Below are 27,624 nucleotides of genomic sequence, written 5' to 3'. Positions count from 1 at the left end.
CAAGATAATGGGGGTTACCGGAGATACATCTCATGCCATCCTGTCAGAACAACAAAGGTTTCGCATACAGGTCAAGAACAAATCCCAGAGCGATCTTGTGATTTACTTGTCAACTTTCGTCTGGTTTATGTGTTTCCACCAATCGCCTTGTGATATAGGGTGATACAAAAGGTAAGACAAGGTAAGGGTGCTGTGATACTAATAGCTCCAGCTTGGTCCAGAAGACATTGATACACAGATCTGCAGAGGATGTCGATGGATGCTCCATTCCTACTCCTTCAACGGCCAGATCTATCATCTCAGGGTCCTGGTTATCACAAACACCTGGATGGACTGTCTTTGACGAAATGACTCTCGAGACTCCATCCTGATAGCAAGAGGACTCTCACAACAGGTAATTATTCAGAGCAAGGAAAATTTCCTCAGCTCGCATTTATCACCAAATATGGCAAGCCTATATTCAATGATGTAGGGATCAAAAATGTGACCCTTGCTTTTTCAGAGTTTCCAGAGTCTTAGCATTCCTTCAGGCAGGAATGCATAAAGGTTATGATTGACTTCCTTGAGAGCACAAGTGTCAGCATTGACTGTATGGTTCCAAAAAGAAAATTGTTAACCTACAGGACGTGCACACTTTTTTCCAAGGAATGCGACACATTCAATCTCCTTTTGTTTTTCCTACAGTGCCTTGACATTTAAGTTAGTCCTAAAGGCCCTTCAGGTTGTCACATTTGAACACTTGAAAGATTGGATCTTAAATGGTTGACAGCTAAAGTTCTCTTTTTAGTGACTTTTTGCTTCAGTTAGAAGAATTTCAGATTTAGGGGCATTGTTATGCCATCCTCCATTTCTGATTTTTTTATCCAGACAGAGCAGTTCTTCGAACCAAATCGGGGTATCTTCCTAAGGTGGTTTCTAGATTACATCTCAATGAAGAAAATGGAGTCTCGGTCTTCTGGAGGCAGGACTTTGCTGTGGGAGATGCAACGTTGGATGTAGTCCATGCCTTAAGGATTTACGTGGATCATACCAGTGCCATCAGAAAGACAGATACTCTCTTCATTCTCTATGAATTTCTCAGGAGAGGATAGCCTGCGGATAAGCAAACACTGGTGAAGTGGCTTTGGAAGAAAATTTCAGAAGCATATTCTCAAGCTGATCTCCCTGTTTCAGGCTAATGTCTCTGCTCATTCTACTTGTAAGGTAGGTCATTATGGACAGCACAATGTGCTGTTTCAGCAGAGTAGATATGTTAGGTAGACACATGTTCTCCATTTACACATTCGTTAGACATTATGCCTTGATACCTTTGCCTTTCAGGATGCTGAATTAGGGCAAAGGATTCTCCTGTCTAATCAGGAGCGTCCCCACCACTAAATTGCTTTGTGACATCCCAATGTATCCTGTGAATACCCTGTGGACCCTGTATGAGAAATATAAGGTTATGGTAAGAACTTACCGTTGATAACAGTATTTCTCCTAAGTCCACAGGTTCCACATGGATCCCACCCTAACCCTATCCTTTTACTCACTAACCTCTTCCATCTTGTACGGAAGGGTGTGCATGTGTGTTCTTCTCGCATGATTAGGGCTCACCATGATGCTCCTGGTTCCGGTATGAATGGTCGACGGTGTTAAGGTCGACACTCATTAGGTCGACCACTAATAGTCAACATTTACATGGTCAGCATGGACAAATAGTCGACACATGAAAAGGTCGACATGAGTTTTTTTTTTTACTTTTTTGGTGTAGTTTTCTGCGTAAAGTGACGGGGAACCCCCAATTAGTGCACGGGCAAGGTGCCTCACTCCACTACCGCTGCGCTTGGCACAGGTTACCGTTCCCAATCGTAGTCCACGTGGATCGGAAAGTATGAAAAAGTTCCAAAAAAGAAAAGAAATGTGAAAAACTCATGGCGACCTTTTCATGTGTCGACCTTTCACGTGTCAACCATTTTCGTGTGTCGACTATTCGTCCATGTCAATGTCGACCAACTGAACGGATACCGATGCTCCTCCCTTCAGCTTTGGAAAACAACTGATTTGCCTGAGCCAGGAGGCGGGATATATGGACGGGCTCGTTGCATGCTGGGAGACCGAAAAGCTTTGACCGTTTGCTGCAAATCCGCTGTCGCTCCACCATATCCCAATGTATCCTGTGGAACCTGTGGACTTAGGAGAAATACTGTTATCAACGGTAAGTTCTAACCATAACGTATATTTTTTGTAAAATGGTACCCCCACCCCTCTGCTGCAAAGCTGCTCTGTTGTCCTCTAATTGATTTCTCCATTAGTCCTTTATTTCCCAGTCCAGCACTGTAATGTTCCTCAGTTTTGGTTTTCAGGATCTGCAAATTGTGCATGATTCCCAGATTTTCTTCCAGAATCACAGGGGAAATAAGGAGCCAGTCACTAATTAATTGGGGTGTGGATCATAGCATCGACAGTAACTAGGTTGACAGTCATTAGGTTGACTACTATTGGTAGACAGTGACTAGGTCGACACCTGAAATAGGTCGACATGGATAAGATCGACATGAGTTTTTATATTTTTTGGGTGTCGTTTTCTTCGTAAAGTGACCGGGAACCCATTAGTGCACCGTGTCCCCTTGCATGGCTCGCTTCGCTCGCTATGCTTTGGTCAAGGTGCCTTAATTGGCTACCGCTGTGCTCAGCACAGGTTACTATTCCGAATCGTAGTCTACATGGATTGTAAAGTATGAAAAAGTAAAAAAAAAAAAAAGAAAAACATTGTGCAAAACTCATGTCGACCTTTGCCATATTGACCTAGTGACCGTGTCAGCGTAATGCATGTCGACCAATAGTGGTCGACCTAATGAGTGTCGATCTAAGTGCTGTTGACATAAAGACCGGATACCAATTAATTGACCAGTCCTCAATATGGGTAGGACCTGACAAACATGGACCCTTAGTACGTCAATGATATAGGAATGTATCATAACTACTAGACAATTGAAGTTTAGTCAGGAGATCCACAAGGGAGACATGATTCAATTTATGACCTGTTATGGGCATGGCAAACAAAAATTGGACTTACCTGGGCCAAAAAGAGTCTGGCACTGTGCATCGTAGGTCTGACATACTCCACCATAGCAATAAGACTGTAAGTTGTTGCAAGGATATCCATTCATTAAATACACATCTACAGGGCACAGGGCATGTGACCCATTGCAGTACTCCGGAAAATCACAGGAGTCAGCAGCAGGACGGCAAACTGTACTTGCGACCTTGAACTAAAAGTGTAAAACTCAAATCAATAGAGGATTCTTTACAGCAATTTTTTTCTCTTCAAAGGGTAACAATAAAGTATCTTATCAAACTTGTAATGACTGATGCAGCTTTTTCAGTTTGCCATCCCACCCTAGAAGACCTGTTGACTGATCTATCCTTAGAGCAGAGGTTCTCAAACACGGTCCTCAAGGCACCTCAATAATCCAGGTTTTAAGTTTATCCATGCTTGGCCACAGGTGACTTTATTAGCACCTCAGTCAATTTGATTTAACCATCTGTGCTGAGCCATGGGTATACCTAAAACCTGGACCGTCGGGGTGCCTTAGCGACTCAAAACCAGATGTGAGCTTTTGGCTTGCTCCTCTATGACCAGGCCTACTTCCAAGGTTTACATGGGCTGGTGTTGGTGTAAGTTACTTATTAATTACATAGTCCAACCGAATTAGAGCAATAAACATTTAAACCAGCTGCTTTTCCATGCTGGCAGCTTCATAAAGAGCACTGTGTTGCCTGAAAGAGTGCAGCCGTTTTGTTGGATGCCTTAATAAACCCATGGATGATTAACTTTCATCTGCTCTTCTACTGTTACTTTCACAAAATCAGACTGAGAATATATTTTTCTAAAACAAGTACCGGTATGCGTGTCCTAAAAGGAGACCTTTAGGAGCCATCATATGCTCAATGAGAATTCCATTTGTACCCCACAGAAGCTGGTCTGGAACCCTGCCAGGACCTTCCAACTGGCCCGGCCCTGGTTAATTAGTACCTGCTCCCCAAGCTCCCTAAAGGCCCCCTTGCCAAGGCAAAATCCCTAGGGAATCCATCATGGTATATTCATACTTGCCTACCTGCCCCTCTCCATGAGGGAGAAAATGCTCTGTTCCTGGACTTTCCTGGTAATGTATGATTGCCATCACCTGTGGTGAGCTAGTTAATGGATGAGAAAGGTGTTTCACCACAGGTGATGGCAATCATACATTACCAGGAAAGTCCAGGAACAGAGCATTTTCTCCCTCATGGAGAGGGTCAGGTAGGCAAGTATGGGTATATTGCATCAACATGGGTTGAGTTCATACATGCCTACCTGACCCTCTCCATGAGGGAGAAAATGCTCTGTTCCTGGACTTTCCTGGTAATGTATGATTGCCATCACCTGTGGTGAGCTAGTTCATTGATAAGAAAGGTGTTTCACCACAGGTGATGGCAATCATACAATGCCAGGAAAGTCCAGGAACAGAGCATTTTCTCCCTCATGGAGAGGGTCAGGTAGGCAAGTATGGTTGAATTGTTCATGATTTTAAAATAATTTAATATCTTTCATTTGAAAATAATTTTTCATATATTATCTAAAACGTTATCAGAAGAAAACTAATGTACAAGGCTTGTATGTAAATTGCTGGTGCTTTATAAATGTACAAAGTCAGAAATGTTACCTGGCATTTGTCACAACACAATCCTTGGGCACACTGAGATCCACTAGTTAGCCTGCAGGTGGCAGCGATGCAACATGGGTTCGTACATTGCTACAAGAAAGCAAATAAATTCCATAAGTTTATTTATGCAATGCACTTACTTTGAACAATATTAAAACTCAAATGGGCATATTTATTAAACAAATTTTGCGGGGAAACCCACAAAAACGGATGTTTTTATTTTCGGTGGATACCCACAAAATGTAAGCACCCCCTGGATGTGTTACAGGGGTTAATATCTGCTGCGGTTCCTCTGTTTCCAATCAATAGCACCCTTATAGGTTTCCATGGGTCTGCTATATTGTGAAATTTACCAAGCAAAGCATTCTGGAGCTTGGCCCTGGTAGCTAACGCCATCTTAAGATGACATTTGCAATTGTAGTTTTACTGGGAGAGGGATCCTCTGGATACCTTCCCGGCAACAGCCACTCCTGCTTGCGTAGACTGATTACTGCTCATGTGCAGTAGCAACTGGGGGTCCCGCGGCACAAAGTAAAGTGATCGCACCAGAGATCACTTTACTTTACACATAGCAAGGATGGGCTCCTTTTGTAGCCCCTGTCCCTGCATGTGATTTATAATACAGCTGGGCCGTACAGAATTTCATTCCAAATGTCAACAGACAGAACGTCGACACATGAAATTGGGGTTAGTGTTAGTGAAATAATGAAATGTTTTGTGTGTAGAAAAATGATCTACATACAAATCTGTGTGTGCTTCTAAAAAATCAATACACAAGAGGCTTGCTTAAATAACAATTACACTTCACTTGATTCATATCACTTGTGGATAATACACATATAAAATCTTTCTCTTACGTACTAGGGGATGCTGGGGTCCACATTAGTACCATGGGGTATGGACGGGTCCACCAGGAGCCATTGGCACTTTAAGAGTTTGAGAGTGTGGGCTGGCTCCTCCCTCTATGCCCCTCCTACCAGACTCAGTTTAGAGAATGTGTCCGGAGGAGCCGGTCACAGCTAGGGGAGCTCTACAGAGCTTCTTTAGTAAAGTTTGTTCTTTAGAGTTTATTATTTTACAGGGAGTCTGCTGGCAACAGCCTCCCTGCTTTGGGGGACTAAGGGGGGGAGTAGTGTCCATCCTGCGGGGTCTGAGCCACTATCTCCGCTGACAGGACACTGAGCTCCTGAGGGGATAGATCGTTCTCCGCCACAGGGGATCGCTCACCCCAGCAGCATGCCGCCACCCCCTTACAGAGCTGAAGATCAGTGGCGAGTGAGTCACTGACCCCCTAACAAGCAGGGGGCCGGTGCGAAGATGGTGGCAACAGGGTAGGTGCGCAGTTAGAGGCTCAGCGGTACTTAGTACGGCACTGTGAGGGGCGCCCTGAGCCAGCGCCTACACCCTACACTGGTCAGCAAGCCTGTCGGGGTCCGTGGATCTCAGCCAGCACTTAACCTCAGGCCAATATAATCCTTGTGAAGAGCGGCAAGACAGCGCCATTTTGGGGGCGGAACTTCTTCTCATAGCAGACACAGCAGCGTTTCAGCGCCATTTTCCTGCCTGCACAGCGCTGTCCAGGAAGAGCAAGTCCCTCCACAGCAACTCCAGCTATCTCTCACGGTACCAGGGGGTTGTAGAAGGGGTCGGAGGCTGCATTAAGACTGTATAACCTATTAAGGTGCACAGTCAGCGCTAGTAGGGGTCTCCCTTTACATTAAAAGCACTGTGTGTGGGTTGGCTCCAATCTCTGTGTCTCTCTTGCCATTCTTGAGGGTGAAACTCTGTCTGTCCTCCCCTGCGTGTGTGTGGAGTGTCTGTGGTCTCCATTAAGCAATGTCCAGGGACTCTGTGTTATATGCTGCAGAGGATATGTCCTCTCAGGAAGATCCCATTCCATGTAATCAGGATTGCACTGGTTTAGCACAGATACCAGCAAGGGAGCCTGAGTGGTTATCCTCTATCAAGTCTATGATTTCTTAGGTTTCAAATAGGGTTGCACAAAATGAATCTGTAACTCAGGCTTTACAGAACTCTACGGCAGTCTGGCCCAGTTCTGGTACCTCAGGGCTCCCCTCTGTATATTCACATAAACGTGCTTTTGCGCAGATCATGCAGGATGATACGGATACTGATTCTGACACTGCAGGGGATGTGTTGCGGGGAACAGCATCTCTTGCTAAAGGGGTGCAGTTGATGATAGAGGCTATAAGAGATGTGTTGAATATTGCTGATACAACATCTGAGCAGGTTGAGGAGGCTTACTTCACTGAAAATAAGAAAGCCTCGCTAACCTTCCCTGCGTCAAAGGAATTAAATGCTATTTTTGAAAGGGCTTGGGAAAACCCGGATAAAAAAATTACAGATACCTAAAATAGAGATGAGCGGGTTCGGTTCCTCGGAATCCGAACCCGCCCGAACTTCAGTTTTTTTTACACGGGGCCGAGCGACTCGGATCTTCCCGCCTTGCTCGGTTAACCCGAGCGCGCCCGAACGTCATCATCCCTCTGTCGGATTCTCGCAAGGCTCGGATTCTATCGCGAGACTCGGATTCTATATAAGGAGCCGCGCGTCGCCGCCATTTTCACACGTGCATTGAGATTGATAGGGAGAGGACATGGCTGGCGTCCTCTCCGTTTAGAGTGACTAGAGTACTAGAGAGAGACACAAATTTTGGGGAGCATATAGGAGGAGTACTACTTGCTGCTGATAGTGTGACCAGTGACCAGTGCCACCAGTTTAATTAATCCGTTCTCTGCCTGAAAAAAAACGATACACAGTGTGACACAGTCACACATACCATATCTGTGCTCAGCCCAGTGTGCTGCATCATATACTGTATATCATTATCTGACTGCACTTAAGTACAGTGCACACTTTTGCTGCCAGAGTGCCACTGCCAGTGTGACTGACCAGTGACCACTGACCACCAGTATTGTGATTGTCTGCTGACCACCAGTATATTGTGATTGTCTGCCTGAAAAAGTTAAACACTCGTCGTGTGGTGTTTTTATAAACGCATTCTGCAGACAGTGTCCAGCAGGTCCGTCATTACATAATATATACCTGTCCGGCTGCAGTACTAGTGTGATATATATATATATTTTAATTTTATCTCCTTATCATCCAGTCTATATTAGCAGCAGACACAGTACGGTAGTCCACGGCTGTAGCTACCTCTGTGTCGGCAGTCGCTCGTCCATCCATAATTGTATACCACCTACCCGTGGTTTTTTTTTCTTTTCTATCTTCTTGATACTAGTAGCTTACTTTAGGAGTCTGCAGTGCTGAGTCTGACAGACATTGTCCAGCAGGTCCGTCATTACATAATATATACCTGTCCGGCTGCAGTACTAGTGTGATATATATATATATATATTTTAATTTTATCTCATTATCATCCAGTCTATATTAGCAGCAGACACAGTACGGTAGTCCACGGCTGTAGCTACCTCTGTGTCGGCAGTCGCTCGTCCATCCATAATTGTATACCACCTACCCGTGTTTTTTTTTTTTTCTATCTTCTTGATACTAGTAGCTTACTTTAGGAGTCTGCAGTGCTGAGTCTGACAGACAGTGTCCAGCAGGTCCGTCATTACATAATATATACCTGTCCGGCTGCAGTACTAGTGTGATATATATATATATTTTAATTTTATCTCATTATCATCCAGTCTATATTAGCAGCAGACACAGTACGGTAGTCCACGGCTGTAGCTACCTCTGTGTCGGCAGTCGCTCGTCCATCCATAATTGTATACCACCTACCCGTGGTTTTTTTTTTTTCTATCTTCTTGATACTAGTAGCTTACTTTAGGAGTCTGCAGTGCTGAGTCTGACAGACAGTGTCCAGCAGGTCCGTCATTACATAATATATATACCTGTCCGGCTGCAGTACTAGTGTGATATATATATATATTTTAATTTTATCTCATTATCATCCAGTCTATATTAGCAGCAGACACAGTACGGTAGTCCACGGCTGTAGCTACCTCTGTGTCGGCAGTCGCTCGTCCATCCATAAGTATACTAGTATCCATCCATCTCCATTGTTTACCTGAGGTGCCTTTTAGTTGTGCCTATTAAAATATGGAGAACAAAAATGTTGAGGTTCCAAAATTAGGGAAAGATCAAGATCGACTTCCACCTCGTGCTGAAGCTGCTGCCACTAGTCATGGCCGAGACGATGAAATGCCAGCAACGTCGTCTGCCAAGGCCGAAGCCCAATGTCATAGTACAGAGCATGTAAAATCCAAAACACCAAATATCAGTAAAAAAAGGACTCAAAAATCTAAAATAAAATTGTCGGAGGAGAAGCGTAAACTTGCCAATATGCCATTTACCACACGGAGTGGTAAGGAACGGCTGAGGCCCTGGCCTATGTTCATGGCTAGTGGTTCAGCTTCACATGAGGATGGAAGCACTCAGCCTCTCGCTAGAAAAATGAAAAGACTCAAGCTGGCAAAAGCACCGCAAAGAACTGTGCGTTCTTCGAAATCCCAAATCCACAAGGAGAGTCCAATTGTGTCGGTTGCGATGCCTGACCTTCCCAACACTGGACGTGAAGAGCATGCGCCTTCCACCATTTGCACGCCCCCTGCAAGTGCTGGAAGGAGCACCCGCAGTCCAGTTCCTGATAGTCAGATTGAAGATGTCAGTGTTGAAGTACACCAGGATGAGGAGGATATGGGTGTTGCTGGCGCTGGGGAGGAAATTGACAAGGAGGATTCTGATGGTGAGGTGGTTTGTTTAAGTCAGGCACCCGGGGAGACACCTGTTGTCCGTGGGAGGAATATGGCCATTGACATGCCTGGTGAAAATACCAAAAAAATCAGCTCTTCGGTGTGGAAGTATTTCAACAGAAATGCGGACAACATTTGTCAAGCCGTGTGTTGCCTTTGTCAAGCTGTAATAAGTAGGGGTAAGGACGTTAACCACCTCGGAACATCCTCCCTTATACGTCACCTGCAGCGCATTCATAATAAGTCAGTGACAAGTTCAAAAACTTTGGGCGACAGCGGAAGCAGTCCACTGACCAGTAAATCCCTTCCTCTTGTAACCAAGCTCACGCAAACCACCCCACCAACTCCCTCAGTGTCAATTTCCTCCTTCCCCAGGAATGCCAATAGTCCTGCAGGCCATGTCACTGGCAATTCTGACGAGTCCTCTCCTGCCTGGGATTCCTCAGATGCATCCTTGCGTGTAACGCCTACTGCTGCTGGCGCTGCTGTTGTTGCTGCTGGGAGTCGATGGTCATCCCAGAGGGGAAGTCGTAAGCCCACTTTTACTACTTCCACCAAGCAATTGACTGTCCAACAGTCCTTTGCGAGGAAGATGAAATATCACAGCAGTCATCCTGTTGCAAAGCGGATAACTGAGGCCTTGACAACTATGTTGCTGTTAGACGTGCGTCCGGTATCCGCCGTTAGTTCACAGGGAACTAGACAATTTCTTGAGGTAGTGTGCCCCCGTTACCAAATACCATCTAGGTTCCACTTCTCTAGGCAGGCGATACCGAGAATGTACACGGACGTCAGAAAAAGACTCACCAGTGTCCTAAAAAATGCAGTTGTACCCAATGTCCACTTAACCACGGACATGTGGACAAGTGGAGCAGGGCAGGGTCAGGACTATATGACTGTGACAGCCCACTGGGTAGATGTATGGACTCCCGCCGCAAGAACAGCAGCGGCGGCACCAGTAGCAGCATCTCGCAAACGCCAACTCTTTCCTAGGCAGGCTACGCTTTGTATCACCGGTTTCCAGAATACGCACACAGCTGAAAACCTCTTGCGGCAACTGAGGAAGATCATCGCGGAATGGCTTACCCCAATTGGACTCTCCTGTGGATTTGTGGCATCGGACAACGCCAGCAATATTGTGTGTGCATTAAATATGGGCAAATTCCAGCACGTCCCATGTTTTGCACATACCTTGAATTTGGTGGTGCAGAATTTTTAAAAAAACGACAGGGGCGTGCAAGAGATGCTGTCGGTGGCCAGAAGAATTGCGGGACACTTTCGGCGTACAGGCACCACGTACAGAAGACTGGAGCAACACCAAAAACGCCTGAATCTGCCCTGCCATCATCTGAAGCAAGAAGTGGTAACGAGGTGGAATTCAACCCTATATATGCTTCAGAGGTTGGAGGAGCAGCAAAAGGCCATTCAAGCCTATACAATTCAGCACGATATAGGAGGTGGAATGCACCTGTCTCAAGCGCAGTGGAGAATGATTTCAACGTTGTGCAAGGTTCTGCTGCCCTTTGAACTTGCCACACGTGAAGTCAGTTCAGACACTGCCAGCCTGAGTCAGGTCATTCCCCTCATCAGGCTTTTGCAGAAGAAGCTGGAGACATTGAAGGAGGAGCTAACACGGAGCGATTCCGCTAGGCATGTGGGACTTGTGGATGGAGCCCTTAATTCGCTTAACAAGGATTCACGGGTGGTCAATCTGTTGAAATCAGATCACTACATTTTGGCCACCGTGCTCGATCCTAGATTTAAAACCTACCTTGGATCTCTCTTTCCGGCAGACACAAGTCTGCTGGGGTTCAAAGACCTGCTGGTGAGAAAATTGTCAAGTCAAGCGGAACGCGACCTGCCAACATCTCCTCCTTCACATTCTCCCGCAACTGGGAGTGCGAGGAAAAGGCTCAGAATTCCGAGCCCACCCGCTGGCGGTGATGCAGGGCAGTCTGGAGCGACTGCTGATGCTGACATCTGGTCCGGACTGAAGGACCTGACAACGATTACGGACATGTCGTCTACTGTCACTGCATATGATTCTCTCCCCATTGAAAGAATGGTGGAGGATTATATGAGTGACCGCATCCAAGTAGGCACGTCAGACAGTCCGTACTTATACTGGCAGGAAGAAGAGGCAATTTGGAGGCCCTTGCACAAACTGGCTTTATTCTACCTAAGTTGCCCTCCCACAAGTGTGTACTCCGAAAGAGTGTTTAGTGCCACCGCTCACCTTGTCAGCAATCGGCGTACGAGGTTACTTCCAGAAAATGTGGAGAAGATGATGTTCATTAAAATGAATTATAATCAATTCCTCCGTGGAGACATTGACCAGCAGCAATTGCCTCCACAAAGTACACAGGGAGCTGAGATGGTGGATTCCAGTGGGGACGAATTGATAATCTGTGAGGAGGGGGATGTACACGGTGATATATCGGAGGATGATGATGAGGTGGACATCTTGCCTCTGTAGAGCCAGTTTGTGCAAGGAGAGATTAATTGCTTCTTTTTTGGTGGGGGTCCAAACCAACCCGTCATTTCAGTCACAGTCATGTGGCAGACCCTGTCACTGAAATGATGGGTTGGTTAAAGTGTGCATGTCCTGTTTATACAACATAAGGGTGGGTGGGAGGGCCCAAGGACAATTCCATCTTGCACCTCTTTTTTCTTTAATTTTTATTTGCGTCATGTGCTGTTTGGGGAGTATTGTTTTGAAGGGCCATCCTGCGTGACACTGCAGTGCCACTCCTAGATGGGCCAGGTGTTTGTGTCGGCCACTAGGGTCGCTTAGCTTACTCACACAGCTACCTCATTGCGCCTCTTTTTTTCTTTGCGTCATGTGCTGTTTGGGGAGTGTTTTTTGGAAGGGCCATCCTGCGTGACACTGCAGTGCCACTCCTAGATGGGCCAGGTGTTTGTGTCGGCCACTAGGGTCGCTTAGCTTACTCATACAGCTACCTCATTGCGCCTCTTTTTTTCTTTGCGTCATGTGCTGTTTGGGGAGTGTTTTTTGGAAGGGCCATCCTGCGTGACACTGCAGTGCCACTCCTAGATGGGCCAGGTGTTTGTGTCGGCCACTAGGGTCGCTTAGCTTACTCACACAGCTACCTCATTGCGCCTCTTTTTTTCTTTGCGTCATGTGCTGTTTGGGGAGTGTTTTTTGGAAGGGCCATCCTGCATGACACTGCAGTGCCACTCCTAGATGGGCCAGGTGTTTGTGTCGGCCACTAGGGTCGCTTAGCTTACTCACACAGCTACCTCATTGCGCCTCTTTTTTTCTTTGCGTCATGTGCTGTTTGGGGAGTGTTTTTTGGAAGGGCCATCCTGCGTGACACTGCAGTGCCACTCCTAGATGGGCCAGGTGTTTGTGTCGGCCACTAGGGTCGCTTAGCTTACTCACACAGCTACCTCATTGCGCCTCTTTTTTTCTTTGCGTCATGTGCTGTTTGGGGAGTGTTTTTTGGAAGGGCCATCCTGCGTGACACTGCAGTGCCACTCCTAGATGGGCCAGGTGTTTGTGTCGGCCACTAGGGTCGTTTAGCTTACTCACACAGCTACCTCATTGCGCCTCTTTTTTTCTTTGCGTCATGTGCTGTTTGGGGAGTGTTTTTTGGAAGGGCCATCCTGCGTGACACTGCAGTGCCACTCCTAGATGGGCCAGGTGTTTGTGTCGGCCACTAGGGTCGCTTAGCTTACTCACACAGCTACCTCATTGCGCCTCTTTTTTTCTTTGCGTCATGTGCTGTTTGGGGAGTGTTTTTTGGAAGGGCCATCCTGCGTGACACTGCAGTGCCACTCCTAGATGGGCCAGGTGTTTGTGTCGGCCACTAGGGTCGCTTAGCTTAGTCATCCAGCGACCTCGGTGCAAATTTTAGGACTAAAAATAATATTGTGAGGTGTGAGGTGTTCAGAATAGACTGAAAATGAGTGGAAATTATGGTTTTTGAGGTTAATAATACTTTGGGATCAAAATGACCCCCAAATTCTATGATTTAAGCTGTTTTTTAGTGTTTTTTGAAAAAAACACCCGAATCCAAAACACACCCGAATCCGACAAAAAAAATTCGGTGAGGTTTTGCCAAAACGCGGTCGAACCCAAAACACGGCCGCGGAACCGAACCCAAAACCAAAACACAAAACCCGAAAAATTTCAAGTGCACATCTCTAACCTAAAAGGGTTCTAGTGGCTTTTCCTTTCCCGGCAGAGGATAGGAAAAAATGGGAAAACCCGCCTATTGTTAACGCGTCAGTATCCAGACTCTCAAAAAAGGTGGTTTTACCTGTTCAAGGATCTACCGCCTTGAAAGAGCCGGCTGATCGTAAAATTGATAATACGCTCAAATCCATGTACACAGCTTCTGGGGCAATCCTACGTCCCACTATTGCCAGTGCATGGATTGCCAAAGCTATAGTAAAGTGGTCAGGCACGTTACTTGAAGACTTGGATACTATGGAGAAATGTGATGTTGAATTGTTTTTACGTAACATTCAGGATTCGGCAAGATTTCTGGTAGAATCCATGAAAGACCTAGGTTCCATGGCTGCGGAAATTTCTTCCATGTCTGTATCAGCTCATCGAGGACTGTGGTTGCGCCAGTGGTCTGCCGACGCGGAATCAAGGAGAAGTGTGGAGACCCTACCCTACACAGGTCAGGCTCTCTTGGGGAAGCGTTAGATACGTGGATCTCCACGGCTACGGCTGGTAAGTCACCTTTCTTCCCTCAGCTACACCTGCTCCAAAGAAACCCTTTTCTTCAGCTACATCACAGCCCTTTCGGTCTGCCAAGCCCAGAAAGGCCAAGCCGTCCAATACCTTCTTTCGGGGAGGTCGGCCCAAGTCCAAGAAACCTGCGGCTGCAGGTTCCCAGGAACAGAAACCTGCTTCAGGTACACCAAAGTCCTCTGCATGTCGGTGGACTGCACACCCCAGAGGTGGGTCCGGTGGGAGCGAGACTCAGGCATTTCAGTCACGTCTGGGTGTCTACATGCCTGGACCCCTGGGTGCAGGATATTGTGTCTCAGGGGTACAGGCTGGAATTTTAAAATCTCCCTCCTCACCGATTTTTCAAATCAGGCTTGCCAGCTCTGCTGGCGGACAGGACTGTCCTGCAAGAAGCCGTCCAGAAGTTGGTAGAAGCACAGGTCATTGTGCCAGTACCACCTCATATGCAAAACAAAGTATATGTTTGTATATGTTAAATATGCAAAACTATTCGAACCTTTCCGTTGCACCGAAACCAGATGGTTCGGTCAGGCCCATTCTGAACTTAAAATCACTAAACCCCTTTCTGAGGGAGTTCAAGTTCAAAATGGAGTCTCTAAGGGCAGTGATATAAGGTCTGGAGGAGGGGGAATTCCTGGTATCCCTGGATATCAAGGATGCGTACCTCTACATTCCGATTTGGCTGCCGCATCAAGCTTATCTTCGATTCGCACTGTTGGACTGTCATTTTCAGTTCCAGGCCCTACCATTCGGCCTCTCCACAGCACCGAGGGTATTCACCAAGGTGATGGTGGAAATGATGATTCTCCTCCGCAGACAGGGGGTGAACATAATTCAATATCTGGACGATCTGCTAATAAAACCATCATCCAAGGAGAAGCTGTTACGATCCATAACTCTCACGACCCAGCTTCTCAGGGAACATGGCTGGATCCTGAATCTTCCAAAGTCACATTTGGAATCAACCAGGAGGTTGTCCTTTCTGGGATTGATCCTCCACACGGAAATGCAGAGGGTGTTTCTTCCAGAGGAAACAGCGTTGGTGATACAAGCAATGGTCCGGGATCTCCTGAAGCCAACCCGGGTGTCGGTTCATCAGTGCATTCGCCTTCTGGGAAAGATGGTGGCCTCTTACGAGGCCCTGCAGTACGGGAGGTTTCACGCTTGGTCCTTCCAACTGGATCTCCTGGACAAGTTGTCGGGATCCCATCTACACATGCACCAGAGAATACGTCTGTCACCAAAGGCCAGGATTTCACTTCTCTGGTGGCTGCAACTGCCTCACCTTCTGGAGGGCCGCAGGTTCGGGATTCAGGACTGGATCCTTCTAACCATGGATGCAAGTCTCCGGGGTTGGGGCGCAGTCACTCAAGGGAAAACCTTCCAAGGAAGCCGTCTACAATGGTCTTCTTGTTCAAGTGCAGTCGGACAATGTGACAACAGTGGCTTCCATAAACCGACAGGGCGGAACAAAGAGCAGAGCTGCAATGTCAGAGGTAACAAGAATCATCCTCTGGGCAGAAAAATACGTGTTGGTGCTGTTAGCAATCTTCATTCCGGGAGTAGACAACTGGGAAGTGGACTTCCTCAGCAGACACGATCTCCATCCAGGGGAGTGGGGTCTCCATCCGGAGGTGTTCAAGGAGGTAACAGATCTTTGGGGCGTACCCCAGATCTCGTCTCAACAAGAAGCTTCGGCGGTATTGTTCCAGGTTGAGGGACCCGCAAGCAGTGGTGGTGGACGCCCTAGTGACTCTGTGGGTGTTCCAGTCGGTGTACATGTTTCCTCCACTTCCACTCATCCCAAGAGTTCTAAAGCTCATAAGGAGAACAAGGGTTCAAGCGATCCTCATTGCTCCAGACTGGCCAAGAAGGGCTTGGTACGCGGATCTTCTGGATCTACTGCGAGAAGAGCCGAGGCCTCTTCCTCTTCGGGAGGACCTGCTGCAGCAGAGGTTGTTCGCCTATCAAGACTTACCGCGTGTTAGGCGCCGGGGTCCGTTTGTCTGCGCGGCCCGGCGCCTAGCAACTAGAGACGCCGTTCGCGTACAGCCGTCGGCTTCCTAGCAACGCTAGACGCCGGGCGCGCTGAGCCGCACGGACCCTAGCAACGGGGACGCCACTGGCGGACCGCGTTCCCCGTTGCTAGGCTTTAGGAAATTAAGATATTCACCTGCTCTCTGGCCGTGCAGCAAGGCAGCTGCACGGCATTTATTCTAATCAGCCTTTAGCAGCTGATTGGAGGACTCCTTGTTAAATACACTCCCAGGGCTTCTCACAGACGCCGGTAATAGCTTCCTGCATGCTGCCTTTGTTTGCTGAGAGTCTGTTTCCAGTCCTGCTGTATCCGGTCATTCCAGTCCTCAGAAGTCCGGTATTCGGGAGTTGTCATCTCATCCCAAGAGGTCGTTTGGTTCCCCGGAGTCCTGACTGATCACCGTTTTTTATATCCAGTGGTGTTCGTGTGTTGTTCGTGTGTTGCGGCTCAGCCGCTTTACCTTTTATATTTTGTGTTTGGAGCATTTGCGGAGGGTTCCGCTTCCACAAGTCCTCTCTGGTACTCGGCGGTGCCGGGTAGGAGAATTGGTCAAGTGGATATTTTGGTTGTCCTTTTCCCTGGCGGTTTCTCCGCACATATTATAGTTTTGAGTTTGCTTAGCCCCTGGCCTGGTTGTTTAGTTAGAGGGCCTCTTGTTATCACCCTGTCTCGGGTTTCCCTTTGTCTCTCATTAAGACCGGGGGGGCATCGAAGTTGGGCAGACATAATCCGCCCTTCAAACGTGGCTGCCAAGGGCTCAAGAAACCATAGTCTCGCAGGGGATTTCTGACAACACGGGTGAGACAACAGAGTTAGGGCGCCAGGGGCTATTTTCCTGTCCTGCTCCCTTCCCCAGCATTCCGTTCCAGTGCTCCGGTCCTTGCCATAAGATCTCCTCTGACCAGAGTGCTGGAATCATAACATTATTACCGGCCATACCAAAACTTAAAATTAAACGGGGTTTAATTTTTTCTCATTCAGTTTTGTGAGAGTTTATCGGCCTCATGAATCCAACAGGTTTAGGGCCAAATCCTGGTCAGCTCTTAGTCAGCCAGATTCAAGAACTTACTCAGATGGTTCAGGATCTTTCTCTTCGGGTGAAGTCGCAGGAAGATCTTTTGCGAGCTTCCCCAAGGGTAGTCCCTGAACCAAAGATGCATTTGCCTGACCGTTTTTCTGGTGATAGAAAAGAGTTTTTTAATTTTAAAGAATCCTGTAAGCTTTATTTTCGTTTAAGACCGACTTCCTCGGGTACTGAATCTCAGCGGGTCGGGATTATTATTTCTTTGCTCCTGGGGGATCCTCAGACCTGGGCATTTGGTTTAAGAGCAGAGGATCCGGCATTGTTGTCAGTTGACGCTTTTTTTGAGTCTTTAGGGCTCTTGTATGATGACCCTGATAGAGAGGCGTCCGCTGAAAGTCAGTTGCGCGCTCTCAGACAGGGTAGAAATCCTGCGGAGGTTTATTGTACGGAGTTTCGCCGTTGGTCGAACGACTGTGGCTGGAATGACCCAGCCCTGTGCAGTCAGTTTCGCCTCGGCTTATCAGAGTCTATAAAAGACAGTCTCCTTCAGTACCCCGCTCCTGAGACTCTCGATAAACTCATGGAGCTTTCTATTAAGATTGATCGTCGTCTCAGAGAGCGGAGGGCTGAAAAAGGAGCACCTGTAAGGTCAAGTCCGTGTGTATATTCCATTCCTGAAGACGTAGAAGAGCCCATGCAGATGGGTCTCTCCCGGCTGTCTCCTGAAGAAAGAGCCAGAAGGCAAAATTCTGGTCTTTGTCTGTACTGTGGGGGTAAGGGACATTTTGCTCGTAATTGTCCGAACAAGTCGGGAAACGCTTTGACCAGGTGAATTGTGAGGGGGTTCACCTAGGTCTGCAGCTTATCTCCTCAAATAACTCCCTTTTAGTCCCAGTTAAAGTTTCCTTTGGCAGCCTCAGTTCTTCGGTGTCGGCTTTTGTTGACAGTGGAGCTGCAGGAAACTTTATGGATTTAACTTGGGCTAAGGCCTTAGGCATTCCTCAGTTACCTTTGGGTAGGTGTGTCACCATGCATGGCTTAGATGGGAGTCCGCTGTCTAATGGGATTATTTCTCTCCATACACCCCCTGTACTACTTACAGTAGGAGCTCTACATTCCGAGAAAATCGAGTTCTTTCTTACACATTGCCCAGCAGTTCCAGTTGTTCTGGGTCACCCTTGGCTGGCCTTTCATAATCCCACCATTGATTGGCGGTCGGGGGAGATTTCACAATGGGTTACTTTTTGTGATAAGGAATGTATCACGTTTCCAGTCAGAGTAGCAGCTATCATTCCAGAACTCATTGCGGTGGAATACCAGGAGTTTGCTGATGTTTTCTCCAAAGGCAATGCGGACATTCTGCCTCCCCATCGGCCTTATGATTGTGCTATTGAGTTAATTCCTGGTGCCGCATTGCCAAAGGGAAGATTATATGCATTATCCGGGCCAGAAACTGCGGCTATGAATGATTATGTAAAGGAGAGCCTTGAGAAAGGATTTATTAGACCATCAAAATCTCCTTTAAGTGCAGGCTTCTTCTTTGTGGAGAAAAAGGATGGCTCGCTTAGACCTTGCATTGATTTTAGAGCCCTGAATAAGATAAGATCTCAGTTAAAAACACCTATCCTTTGCCGTTGATTTCTGTACTCTTTGATCAGTTACGTTCTGCTGTGATTTTTTCTAAAATTGACCTTAGAGGAGCGTACAACCTCATCCGAATTAAATCTGGAGATGAGTGGAAAACGGCCATCAGTACTCAGTCGGGTCACTACGAATACCTGGTGATGCCGTTCGGCCTGTCCAATGCTCCGGCAGTTTTTCAAGACCTCATTAACGATGTGCTCCGTGACTTCCTAGGGAAATTCGTGGTCGTTTACTTAGACGACATCCTGATTTTTTCTGAATCAATGGAACAACATGTTACCCAGGTGCGTCTGGTTCTTCAAAAGTTACGCGAGAATCATTTATATGCCAAGCTGGAGAAGTGTGAGTTTCATGTCACGGAAGTATCTTTTTTAGGGTACATAATTTCCCCTCAGGGATTTTCCATGGAACCAAAGAAACTCCAGGCCATCCTTAGTTGGGCGCAACCCACCAATTTAAAAGCAATTCAGCGCTTTTTAGGGTTTGCGAACTATTATAGGAGGTTCATTCATTCTTTTTCTGACCTGGTTGCTCCCATTGTAGCTCTGACAAAGAAAGGAGGGGATCCTACCAACTGGTCGCGTGAAGCTGAGTTGTCCTTCCGGGCCTTGAAACAAGCCTTTGTCTCGGCTCCAGTCCTCAGACATCCTAATCCGGAATTGCCCTTTGTGGTGGAGGTTGATGCCTCGGAGGTTGGAGTGGGGGCTATCCTTTCTCAAAAGGATCCGGAGTCTCTGGAGTTACATCCTTGTGCCTTTATGTCCAGGAAATTCTCATCCGCTGAATCCAACTATGACGTTGGTAATCGGGAGTTACTGGCGGTAAAGTGGGCTTTCGAGGAGTGGAGGCATTGGCTGGAGGGAGCAAAACATACTATTTCGGTATTGACTGACCATAAGAACCTGCAATACATTGAATCGGCTAAGCGGCTTAATGCCCGGCAGGCACGTTGGGCATTATTTTTTACGCGTTTCAAATTTATAATCACTTTCAGGCCTGGTTCCAAGAATACTAAGGCTGATGCTCTGTCACGTAGCTTTCTTCAGGTTCACAATAACAATCCTGTTACCCCCATACTTCCATCTTCGGTCATCTGGGCGGGCCTCACACAAGATTTATTTACCCAGTTAAAACAGCTTCAACACCAAGCTCCTAGAATTACTCCTGCTGGTCGTCTTTACGTCCCTGAGTTTTTGAGAGCTACTGTTTTAACGGAATTCCATGATAACAAAGTTTCAGGGCATCCAGGAGTCTCTAAGACATTGAAGTTAGTCTCTCGCTCAGTATGGTGGCCTGGTCTTTCTAAAGACGTCAAGGAATTTGTTTATTCATGTCAGGTTTGTGCACAGCATAAGGTTCTCCGTTCCTTGCCCATCGGGCAACTTATGCCCTTAAATGTTCCTCTCAGGCCGTGGTCTCATATTTCCATGGATTTTGTGGTTGACCTTCCCCTTTCAGCCGGATTCCGAGTCATATGGGTGGTAGTGGACCGTTTTAGTAAAATGGCTCATTTTATTGCTCTTCCCCGATTGCCTTCTGCCCAAGGGTTGGCAGTTTTGTTTCTCCGCCATGTATTCAGGCTTCATGGGTTGCCTACTGATATTGTTTCTGATCGGGGTCCACAATTCATCGCACAATTCTGGAAATGTTTTTGTGCCTCTTTGAAGATGAAATTGTCGTTAACATCCGGTTACCACCCACAATCCAACGGGCAAACCGAACGAGTTAACCAATCATTGAAACAATATTTGCGCTTGTATTCAGCCAAACTCCAGAATGATTGGTCCGAGTTTCTTCCGTTGGCTGAATTTGCTTACAATAATTCTTGTCATTCCTCCACTAAAGAGTCACCATTCTTTTCAGTTTTTGGTTTTCACCCCAGAGCTAATTCTTTTTTTCATCATTCCTCAGTCTCCTCGCTAACCTTAACCTCCCATCTCAGAGCCATTTGGAAAAAGGTGCACCTTGCTCTCAGAAAAGCGGCCTTTCGAGAGAAGAAATTTTCTGACAGGCTCCGACGTCCTTGCACTTTTAAGGTGGGAGATAGGGTGTGGTTGTCGACTCGCAACATCAGGCTTCGACAATCCTCGGCTAGACTGGGACCCAAATTTATTGGGCCATTTCTTATTATTAAAAGAGTCAACCCAGTTGCCTTTCGGTTACGTTTACCAAGATCTCTCAGGATTGGAAATACGTTTCATTGTTCCCTGTTGAAACAATACGTTTCTTCCAGTAGATTTCCTCGGAAGATCTCTCAGGGTAGATCTCCAGTGGATGTACAGGGACAACAGGAGTTCTTGGTAGAGAAGGTTCTCGATTCCAAATTGTCCCGGGGTCGGCTGTATTTTCTAGTTCACTGGAAAGGCTATGGTCCGGAGGAAAGGTCTTGGGTCCTGGATAAGGATCTTCATGCCCCGAGGCTCAAGAGGGCATTTTTTCGGGAATTTCCTCAGAAACCTGGCTTTAGGGGTTCCTTGACCCCTCCTCAAGGGGGTGGGTACTGTTAGGCGCCGGGGTCCGTTTGTCTGCGTGGCCCGGCGCCTAGCAACTAGAGACGCCGTGCGCGTACAGCCGCCGGCTTCCTAGCAACGCTAGACGCCGGGCGCGCTGAGCCGCACGGACCCTAGCAACGGGGACGCCACTGGCGGACCGCGTTCCCCGTTGCTAGGCTTTAGGAAATTAAGATATTCACCTGCTCTCTGGCCGTGCAGCAAGGCAGCTGCACAGCATTTATTCTAATCAGCCTTTAGCAGCTGATTGGAGGACTCCTTGTTAAATACACTCCCAGGGCTTCTCACAGACGCCGGTAATAGCTTCCTGCATGCTGCCTTTGTTTGCTGAGAGTCTGTTTCCAGTCCTGCTGTATCCGGTCATTCCAGTCCTCAGAAGTCCGGTATTCGGGAGTTGTCATCTCATCCCAAGAGGTCATTTGGTTCCCTGGAGTCCTGACTGATCACCGTTTTATATCCAGTGGTGTTCGTGAGTTGCGGCTCTGCCGTGTGTTGCGGCTCAGCCGCTTTACCTTTTATATTTTGTGTTTGGAGCATTTGCGGAGGGTTCCGCTTCCACAAGTCCTCTCTGGTACTCGGCGGTGCCGGGTAGGAGAATTGGTCAAGTGGATATTTTGGTTGTCCTTTTCCCTGGCGGTTTCTCCGCACATATTATAGTTTTGAGTTTGCTTAGCCCCTGGCCTGGTTGTTTAGTTAGAGGGCCTCTTGTTATCACCCTGTCTCGGGTTTCCCTTTGTCTCTCATTAAGACCGGGGGGCATCGAAGTTGGGCAGACATAATCCGCCCTTCAAACGCGGCTGCCAAGGGCTCAAGAAACCATAGTCTCGCAGGGGATTTCTGACAACACGGGTGAGACAACAGAGTTAGGGCGCCAGGGGCTATTTTCCTGTCCTGCTCCCTTCCCCAGCATTCCGTTCCAGTGCTCCGGTCCTTGCCATAAGATCTCCTCTGACCAGAGTGCTGGAATCATAACACCGCGGCTACGTTTGACGGCATGGAGGTTGAACGCCTGATACTAGCTCAGAAGGGCATTCCGAACAAGGTTATTCCTACCCTGATACAGGCTAGGAAAGGAGTAACGTCTAAACATTACCATCATATTTGGAAAAAATATGTATCTTGGTGTGAGTCCAAGAAATTGGATGTTGTAAGGGCTCTGAAAATCTATGTGAAGAGGACTGCTCGTCATAGAAAATCAGACTCTTTGTTTGTCCTGTATGATTCCAAGAAAACTGGGTGTCCTGCTTCTAAGCAGACTATCTCTCGCTGGATCAGGTTCACTATCCAGCATGCGTATTCTATGGCAGGATTGCCGTGTCCTACGTCTGTTAAGGTCCACTCTACTCATAAGGTGGGTTCTTCCTGGGCGGCTGCCCGAGGTATCTCGGCTTTACATCTTTGCCGAGCTGCAACTTGGTCTGGGTCGAACACGTTTGCAAAGTTCTACAAGTTCGATACTTTGGCCTCTGATGATCTGAAGTTCAGTCAATCAGTTCTGCAGGAGCCTCCATGCTCTCCCTCCCGTTCTGGGAGCTTTGGTACATCCCCATGGTACTAATGTGCACCCCAGCATCCTCTAGGACGTAAGAGAAAATAGGATTTTGGTTACCTACCGGTAAATCCTTTTCTCGTAGTCCGTAGAGGATGCTGGGTGCCCGCCCAGCACTTCGTTTTCCTGCTAGCGTTATTTGGTTCAGTACAACTTCGTTTTAGTTGAGTACTGCATTGTTACTTGGTAAGTAATGTTTCAGCGGTTGCTGAGTTTTCAAGTTAAGTTAGCTTGATGTGCCTTGTATGTGTGAGCTGTTATGAATCTTGCCACTATCTGTGTTAAATCCTTCTCTCAAAGATGTCCGTCTCCTCGGGCACAGTTTCTAGACTGAGATTGGTAGGAGGGGCATAGAGGGAGGAGCCAGCCCACACTCTCAAACTCTTAAAGTGCCAATGGCTCCTGGTGGACTCGTCTATACCCCATGGTACTAATGTGGACCCCAGCATCCTCTACGGACTACGAGAAAAGGATTTACTGGTAGGTAACCAAAATCCTATTTTTACATATCACACTTTAATAATTGTAACAAATAAAACTGGTGGATAACCCAGGCTATAAATATAACAAGATCTCACTAAAAAGCATTAAATGTTGCCAATAGATAGACTCCTAAAAAGAATCTGTCCATAGTACAGTTATTAATCACTTGAGCAGCTGTGAAACTCAACAAATCAATTTAGGGGGAGATGTACTAAGCAGGGAAAAGAGTGGAGAAGTGAACCAGTGGAGAAGTTGCCCATGGTAACCAATCAGCTGCTCTGTATAAATGTATAGTATGTATATGATAAATGTTAAGTCAATGCTGGTTGGTTACCATGGGCAACTTCTCCACTGGCTCACTTCTCCACTGTTTTCAATGCTTAGTACATCTCTCCCTTAGGGGTCTATTTATGAAGCAGTGAAAAGTGTGGAGAAGTGAGCCAGTGGAGAAGGTGCCCATGGCAACCAATCAGCATTGAAATAACATTGTTGCCATGGGCAACTTCTCCACAGGTTCACTTCTCTACTCTTTTCATTGCTTCATGAATAGACCCCTTAATCCTGATTATGGTGCTACTGCAGTTGAGAAAGTCTCGATAGGAAATGGGATGAAACGCGTTGACGTCATTCTCTGACTGGAGCCCAGCTTTTACACTGAGCGGCTGACTATCAGCAACAGCGCTACACAATTGCTGCCACTTCTGCCGCAGCTACCGCCTCCCGCTAAATCAGCATCGGATGAGCAACACTCCCGCCCGCCAGGACAGGACTCCTGAGCCGCTTATAGTGCAGGCGGTGACTGTGCTGTTCCATCTTATGCCGAATGCCTAATCAGGAAGGGTAACTATTCTACACAGACTACCCACATTTATACTAGCTATTCCCGCTTGCTCAGGATAATTATCTTTGGGAACTAATCCTGCACCGGGACGCCAGTGGCAGGCTGCGTTTGGCATACCCGTTCCAAAGCTTTATAGACAGCTAATTTACATTTATTGCAGGTCTACATTATTGTAAGTGGCTTGAATTAGAACTGCACTAACACCATAATCAGGAATTGATTTGTTGAGTTTTACAGCCACTGAAGTGATTAATAACTGTGCTATGGATGGGATGCGGTTACGTTACTGCCGCTCGGGATCCCAGCGGTCAGCATGCCGACATCGGGATCCCGAGCGCAAAAATGCCGGCCGACTAAATGCCGACCCACAGGGAATATTCCCACTCGTGGATGTCCACAACACCCACAGAGTGGGAATAGAACCTGTGGCATTCTGCTGCCGGCATTCTGCTGCCGGGATCCCGGTGTCGGTATGCTGACAGCCGGAATCCAGGCCACCGTCATATCCTACCCAACGTCTATGGACAGCTTTCTTTTTAGGAGTCTATCTTTTGACAACAATTAATGATTTTTAGTGAGAACTTGTTACATTTGTAGCCTGTGTTATCTACACAGTTTTTACTTGTTACAATTATTAATATGTGATATGAAAAAAGCTTTTATATGTGTATTATGCACAAGTGATATGAATCACGTGAAGTAAATTATGTGATTGTTATTTAAGCAAGCCTCTTGTGTACTGATTTTTTAGAAGCACACACAGATTTGTATGTAGATCATTTTTCTATACACATTTCATAATTTCAGTTCACCGAGCGCAGGTATATTCTCTTTTTTTGGTTTGTTGCTTTTTGATTTGGGGTACTTGCAAAGCCCCAAATTACTTGCAGCTGGTGATCATCTGATTAAATATATTTTATTAAATAACCATCAGCGCCAGGAGAGGTGGTGGTATTTTCCATTACATTTCTTTAGGCTGCAAGTAAGGTTTAAGATTAGGCTACAATCTGAGTGTCGAAATTCTGACTGTCGACATTCATTGCGAACATGTTATTATTCTGAATGTCGACACTGTTACCATGCCGATGTGATGGTATCGACATAATGAATGTCAACAGAACATACTGAAACCCCCTTGTTAGTACGCATACTATAGGCTCAGAAACTCGGGTATAGAAAGAAAATTAGCTGGGTGATTAACTATTGAAAGCCTAAGTAAAAACAAAACCTGGCGTTGCTTGGATTAGACGTGCGCTCAGTATTGGGATTCCTTTCCGACATCGCTCTCCCTCGCCAGACAGCCCTCTGCTCTATGGCTGCAATTCCCATCACTCTAGAACGCTGTAGTAGAGTAGGGGGTGGCAATGATTATCATGCTAACCAAGCTGATTAGCATGTTATACAGTCTGATTAGTATATTAGGATGCAAATAAAGGAACCACTCCTGGTTCAACAAAGGGGATGTTTGTACCCATTAGGGCTTATACAGCTTACAGTTAGGGGTTAAAGCCTCCTTCAGACAGATATATTACCTGCGGAGTCCCACAGTCACACTCTTCTCCAGTTTCTACTATGTTGTTCCCACATAGAGGCACACTGAGGACCTCGCTTGGATCCGGAGGATTCAGAAGGCAGCTACCACCTCCTTTCACGATTAAAGCTTCAAAATCACTTAAACTGCAGGAGCTGAAAGACTTTGCGCCTCTGAAAGTAATAAATATTTCATGTTAGTTCTCTAGAAATTTCAGGACTCAAGTATAGTGTCTTCTATATGTTTTATTCATGCAGACAGGGAGGCAGCCCACTTCTGTCTTGTTCCGTATTGGGTATGTACCACACCCACTGTTGATACTTGGTGATGATATTTACGGACATATGTGGTAATGCACAGGTAATGGGTACAGCTTAAGTAAAACTGGTCTTAAGTCTGCTCATGTGTGCACTTTCACGCAGGGCAGTAACTAGGTGTGTGAGGAGGGGGCACCGCACATAGCGCTGCAGAATAGGGGCCGCTGTTGGCAGCACTTGTAAATTATCTGTTTTAATTACTTTCACTTGCAGCTTACCCCTTTTTGAAGCCCAGCATCTCCTGACCGCCCCTGTCTCCTACCCTGACCCCTTCTATCGCTGATACCTGTACAGCATTCATAAACTCAATTTGAGATTTCTTTGTTATTCAGTCACTCTCTGTCTTTTATTACATTTCAAGATGTTGACATACCCGGAACTCGAACCCATTGCCTGTGTCATTGCAGTCACACAATCTATTCATTGGGCTATCTGCCCTTGCATAGAAAGCTAGAGAATTCTAAGCTAGATAACTGTAATTATTTGAAGCTTACCTTGTATTTGTGAAAAAATGATCAGCATTACGGCTGAGCAGATGTATGTAGTGTGTGGCTGCAAGGGATTGGATGTGTGGCTGCATACTACATAGATCTGCTCAATTGCAATTCAACAGGTTATAGGTTTTAATCCTGGGTATAACAGTATGTTGAAATGTCTTAATTAATAAAAGGTATTGTAATTGAATAACAACGTGCTCTCAAGTTAAGTGCATGAATGTGGTATGAAGAGGATTTGTGTCCAAATCCATGTTCTTGCTGTGGTCTATAAATGTGTGTAATATTTATACATATATACATACGTATATGTATAAATATATATAATGTGGGAAGGGCAGGCCCAGCGGAACCCACTCAGCGAAGGGAGGTGCCGGGCAGGGGAGGCGCTTTCCCTGCTCCGCATCCCTGCGGCTGTAGTTATTTGTGAATCCGGACTAGGACTAGATACTGGGTTTGGACTTGAGAGCTGTGGGCAGAAATGGGCAGGCTTGAGATATCTCCTACTCATGCAGACATGGCAGGTTGGCTAACGAGTCTAGAGAGGAAAGTGATAGGTCACCAACTATGTGGGTACTGGAACACTGGTGAATGGAACCTCCAGTGCAATGGATAACTGGGATGTCACCGGTATCAGGATGTCACTGGGATAAGGAGACCAGCAATTGGGTGGATGATGGATGCTCAGGAGCAGGTTAATCAGAAAGCTGGGATTGGCTTGACCAGCGAAGCAGGTTTTCAGGATGTCGGGATTGGCTTTCTGACAAGGCAGGTTTTCAGAATGTCGGTATTGGCTTTCTGACTAGGCAGGTTTTCAGGATGTCGGAATTGGCTTTACGACTAGGCAGGTTTTCAGGAAGTTGGGATTGGCTTTGCGACAAGGCAGGTTTTCTGAATGCTGGATGGAACCAGCAAGGCAAATGTTCAAGATGCTGGATGGAACCAGCAAGGTGAGTGTTCAAGATGCTGGATGGAACCAGCAAGGCAAGTGTTCAGAATGCTGGACATAACCAACAAGGCAAGTGTTCAGAATGCTGGAC

At 46.7% G+C, this 27,624-nt stretch overlaps 1 protein-coding gene across 1 annotated transcript in view; it reads right to left on the bottom strand.

The window, feature by feature from the left end:
* The window catches only part of LOC135056676 (disintegrin and metalloproteinase domain-containing protein 9-like), a 189,823-nt gene that overhangs the window by 68,966 nt on the left and 93,233 nt on the right, over positions 1-27,624 (bottom strand). Inside the window, exons 12-14 of the mRNA XM_063962128.1 lie at positions 25,775-25,946; positions 4,686-4,775; positions 3,059-3,254 (exon numbers count right to left, since the gene is read on the bottom strand). Of these exons, the coding sequence (XP_063818198.1) occupies positions 3,059-3,254; positions 4,686-4,775; positions 25,775-25,946 (458 nt within the window). The remainder of the gene's footprint in view (positions 1-3,058; positions 3,255-4,685; positions 4,776-25,774; positions 25,947-27,624) is intronic.

This window comes from Pseudophryne corroboree, chromosome 3, assembly GCF_028390025.1.
Source record: "Pseudophryne corroboree isolate aPseCor3 chromosome 3, aPseCor3.hap2, whole genome shotgun sequence".
Classification (NCBI taxonomy): Eukaryota; Metazoa; Chordata; class Amphibia; order Anura; family Myobatrachidae; genus Pseudophryne; species Pseudophryne corroboree.
Note: the sequence above shows the minus strand (reverse complement) of the source record. Positions and strands in the feature narration are given on the sequence as shown.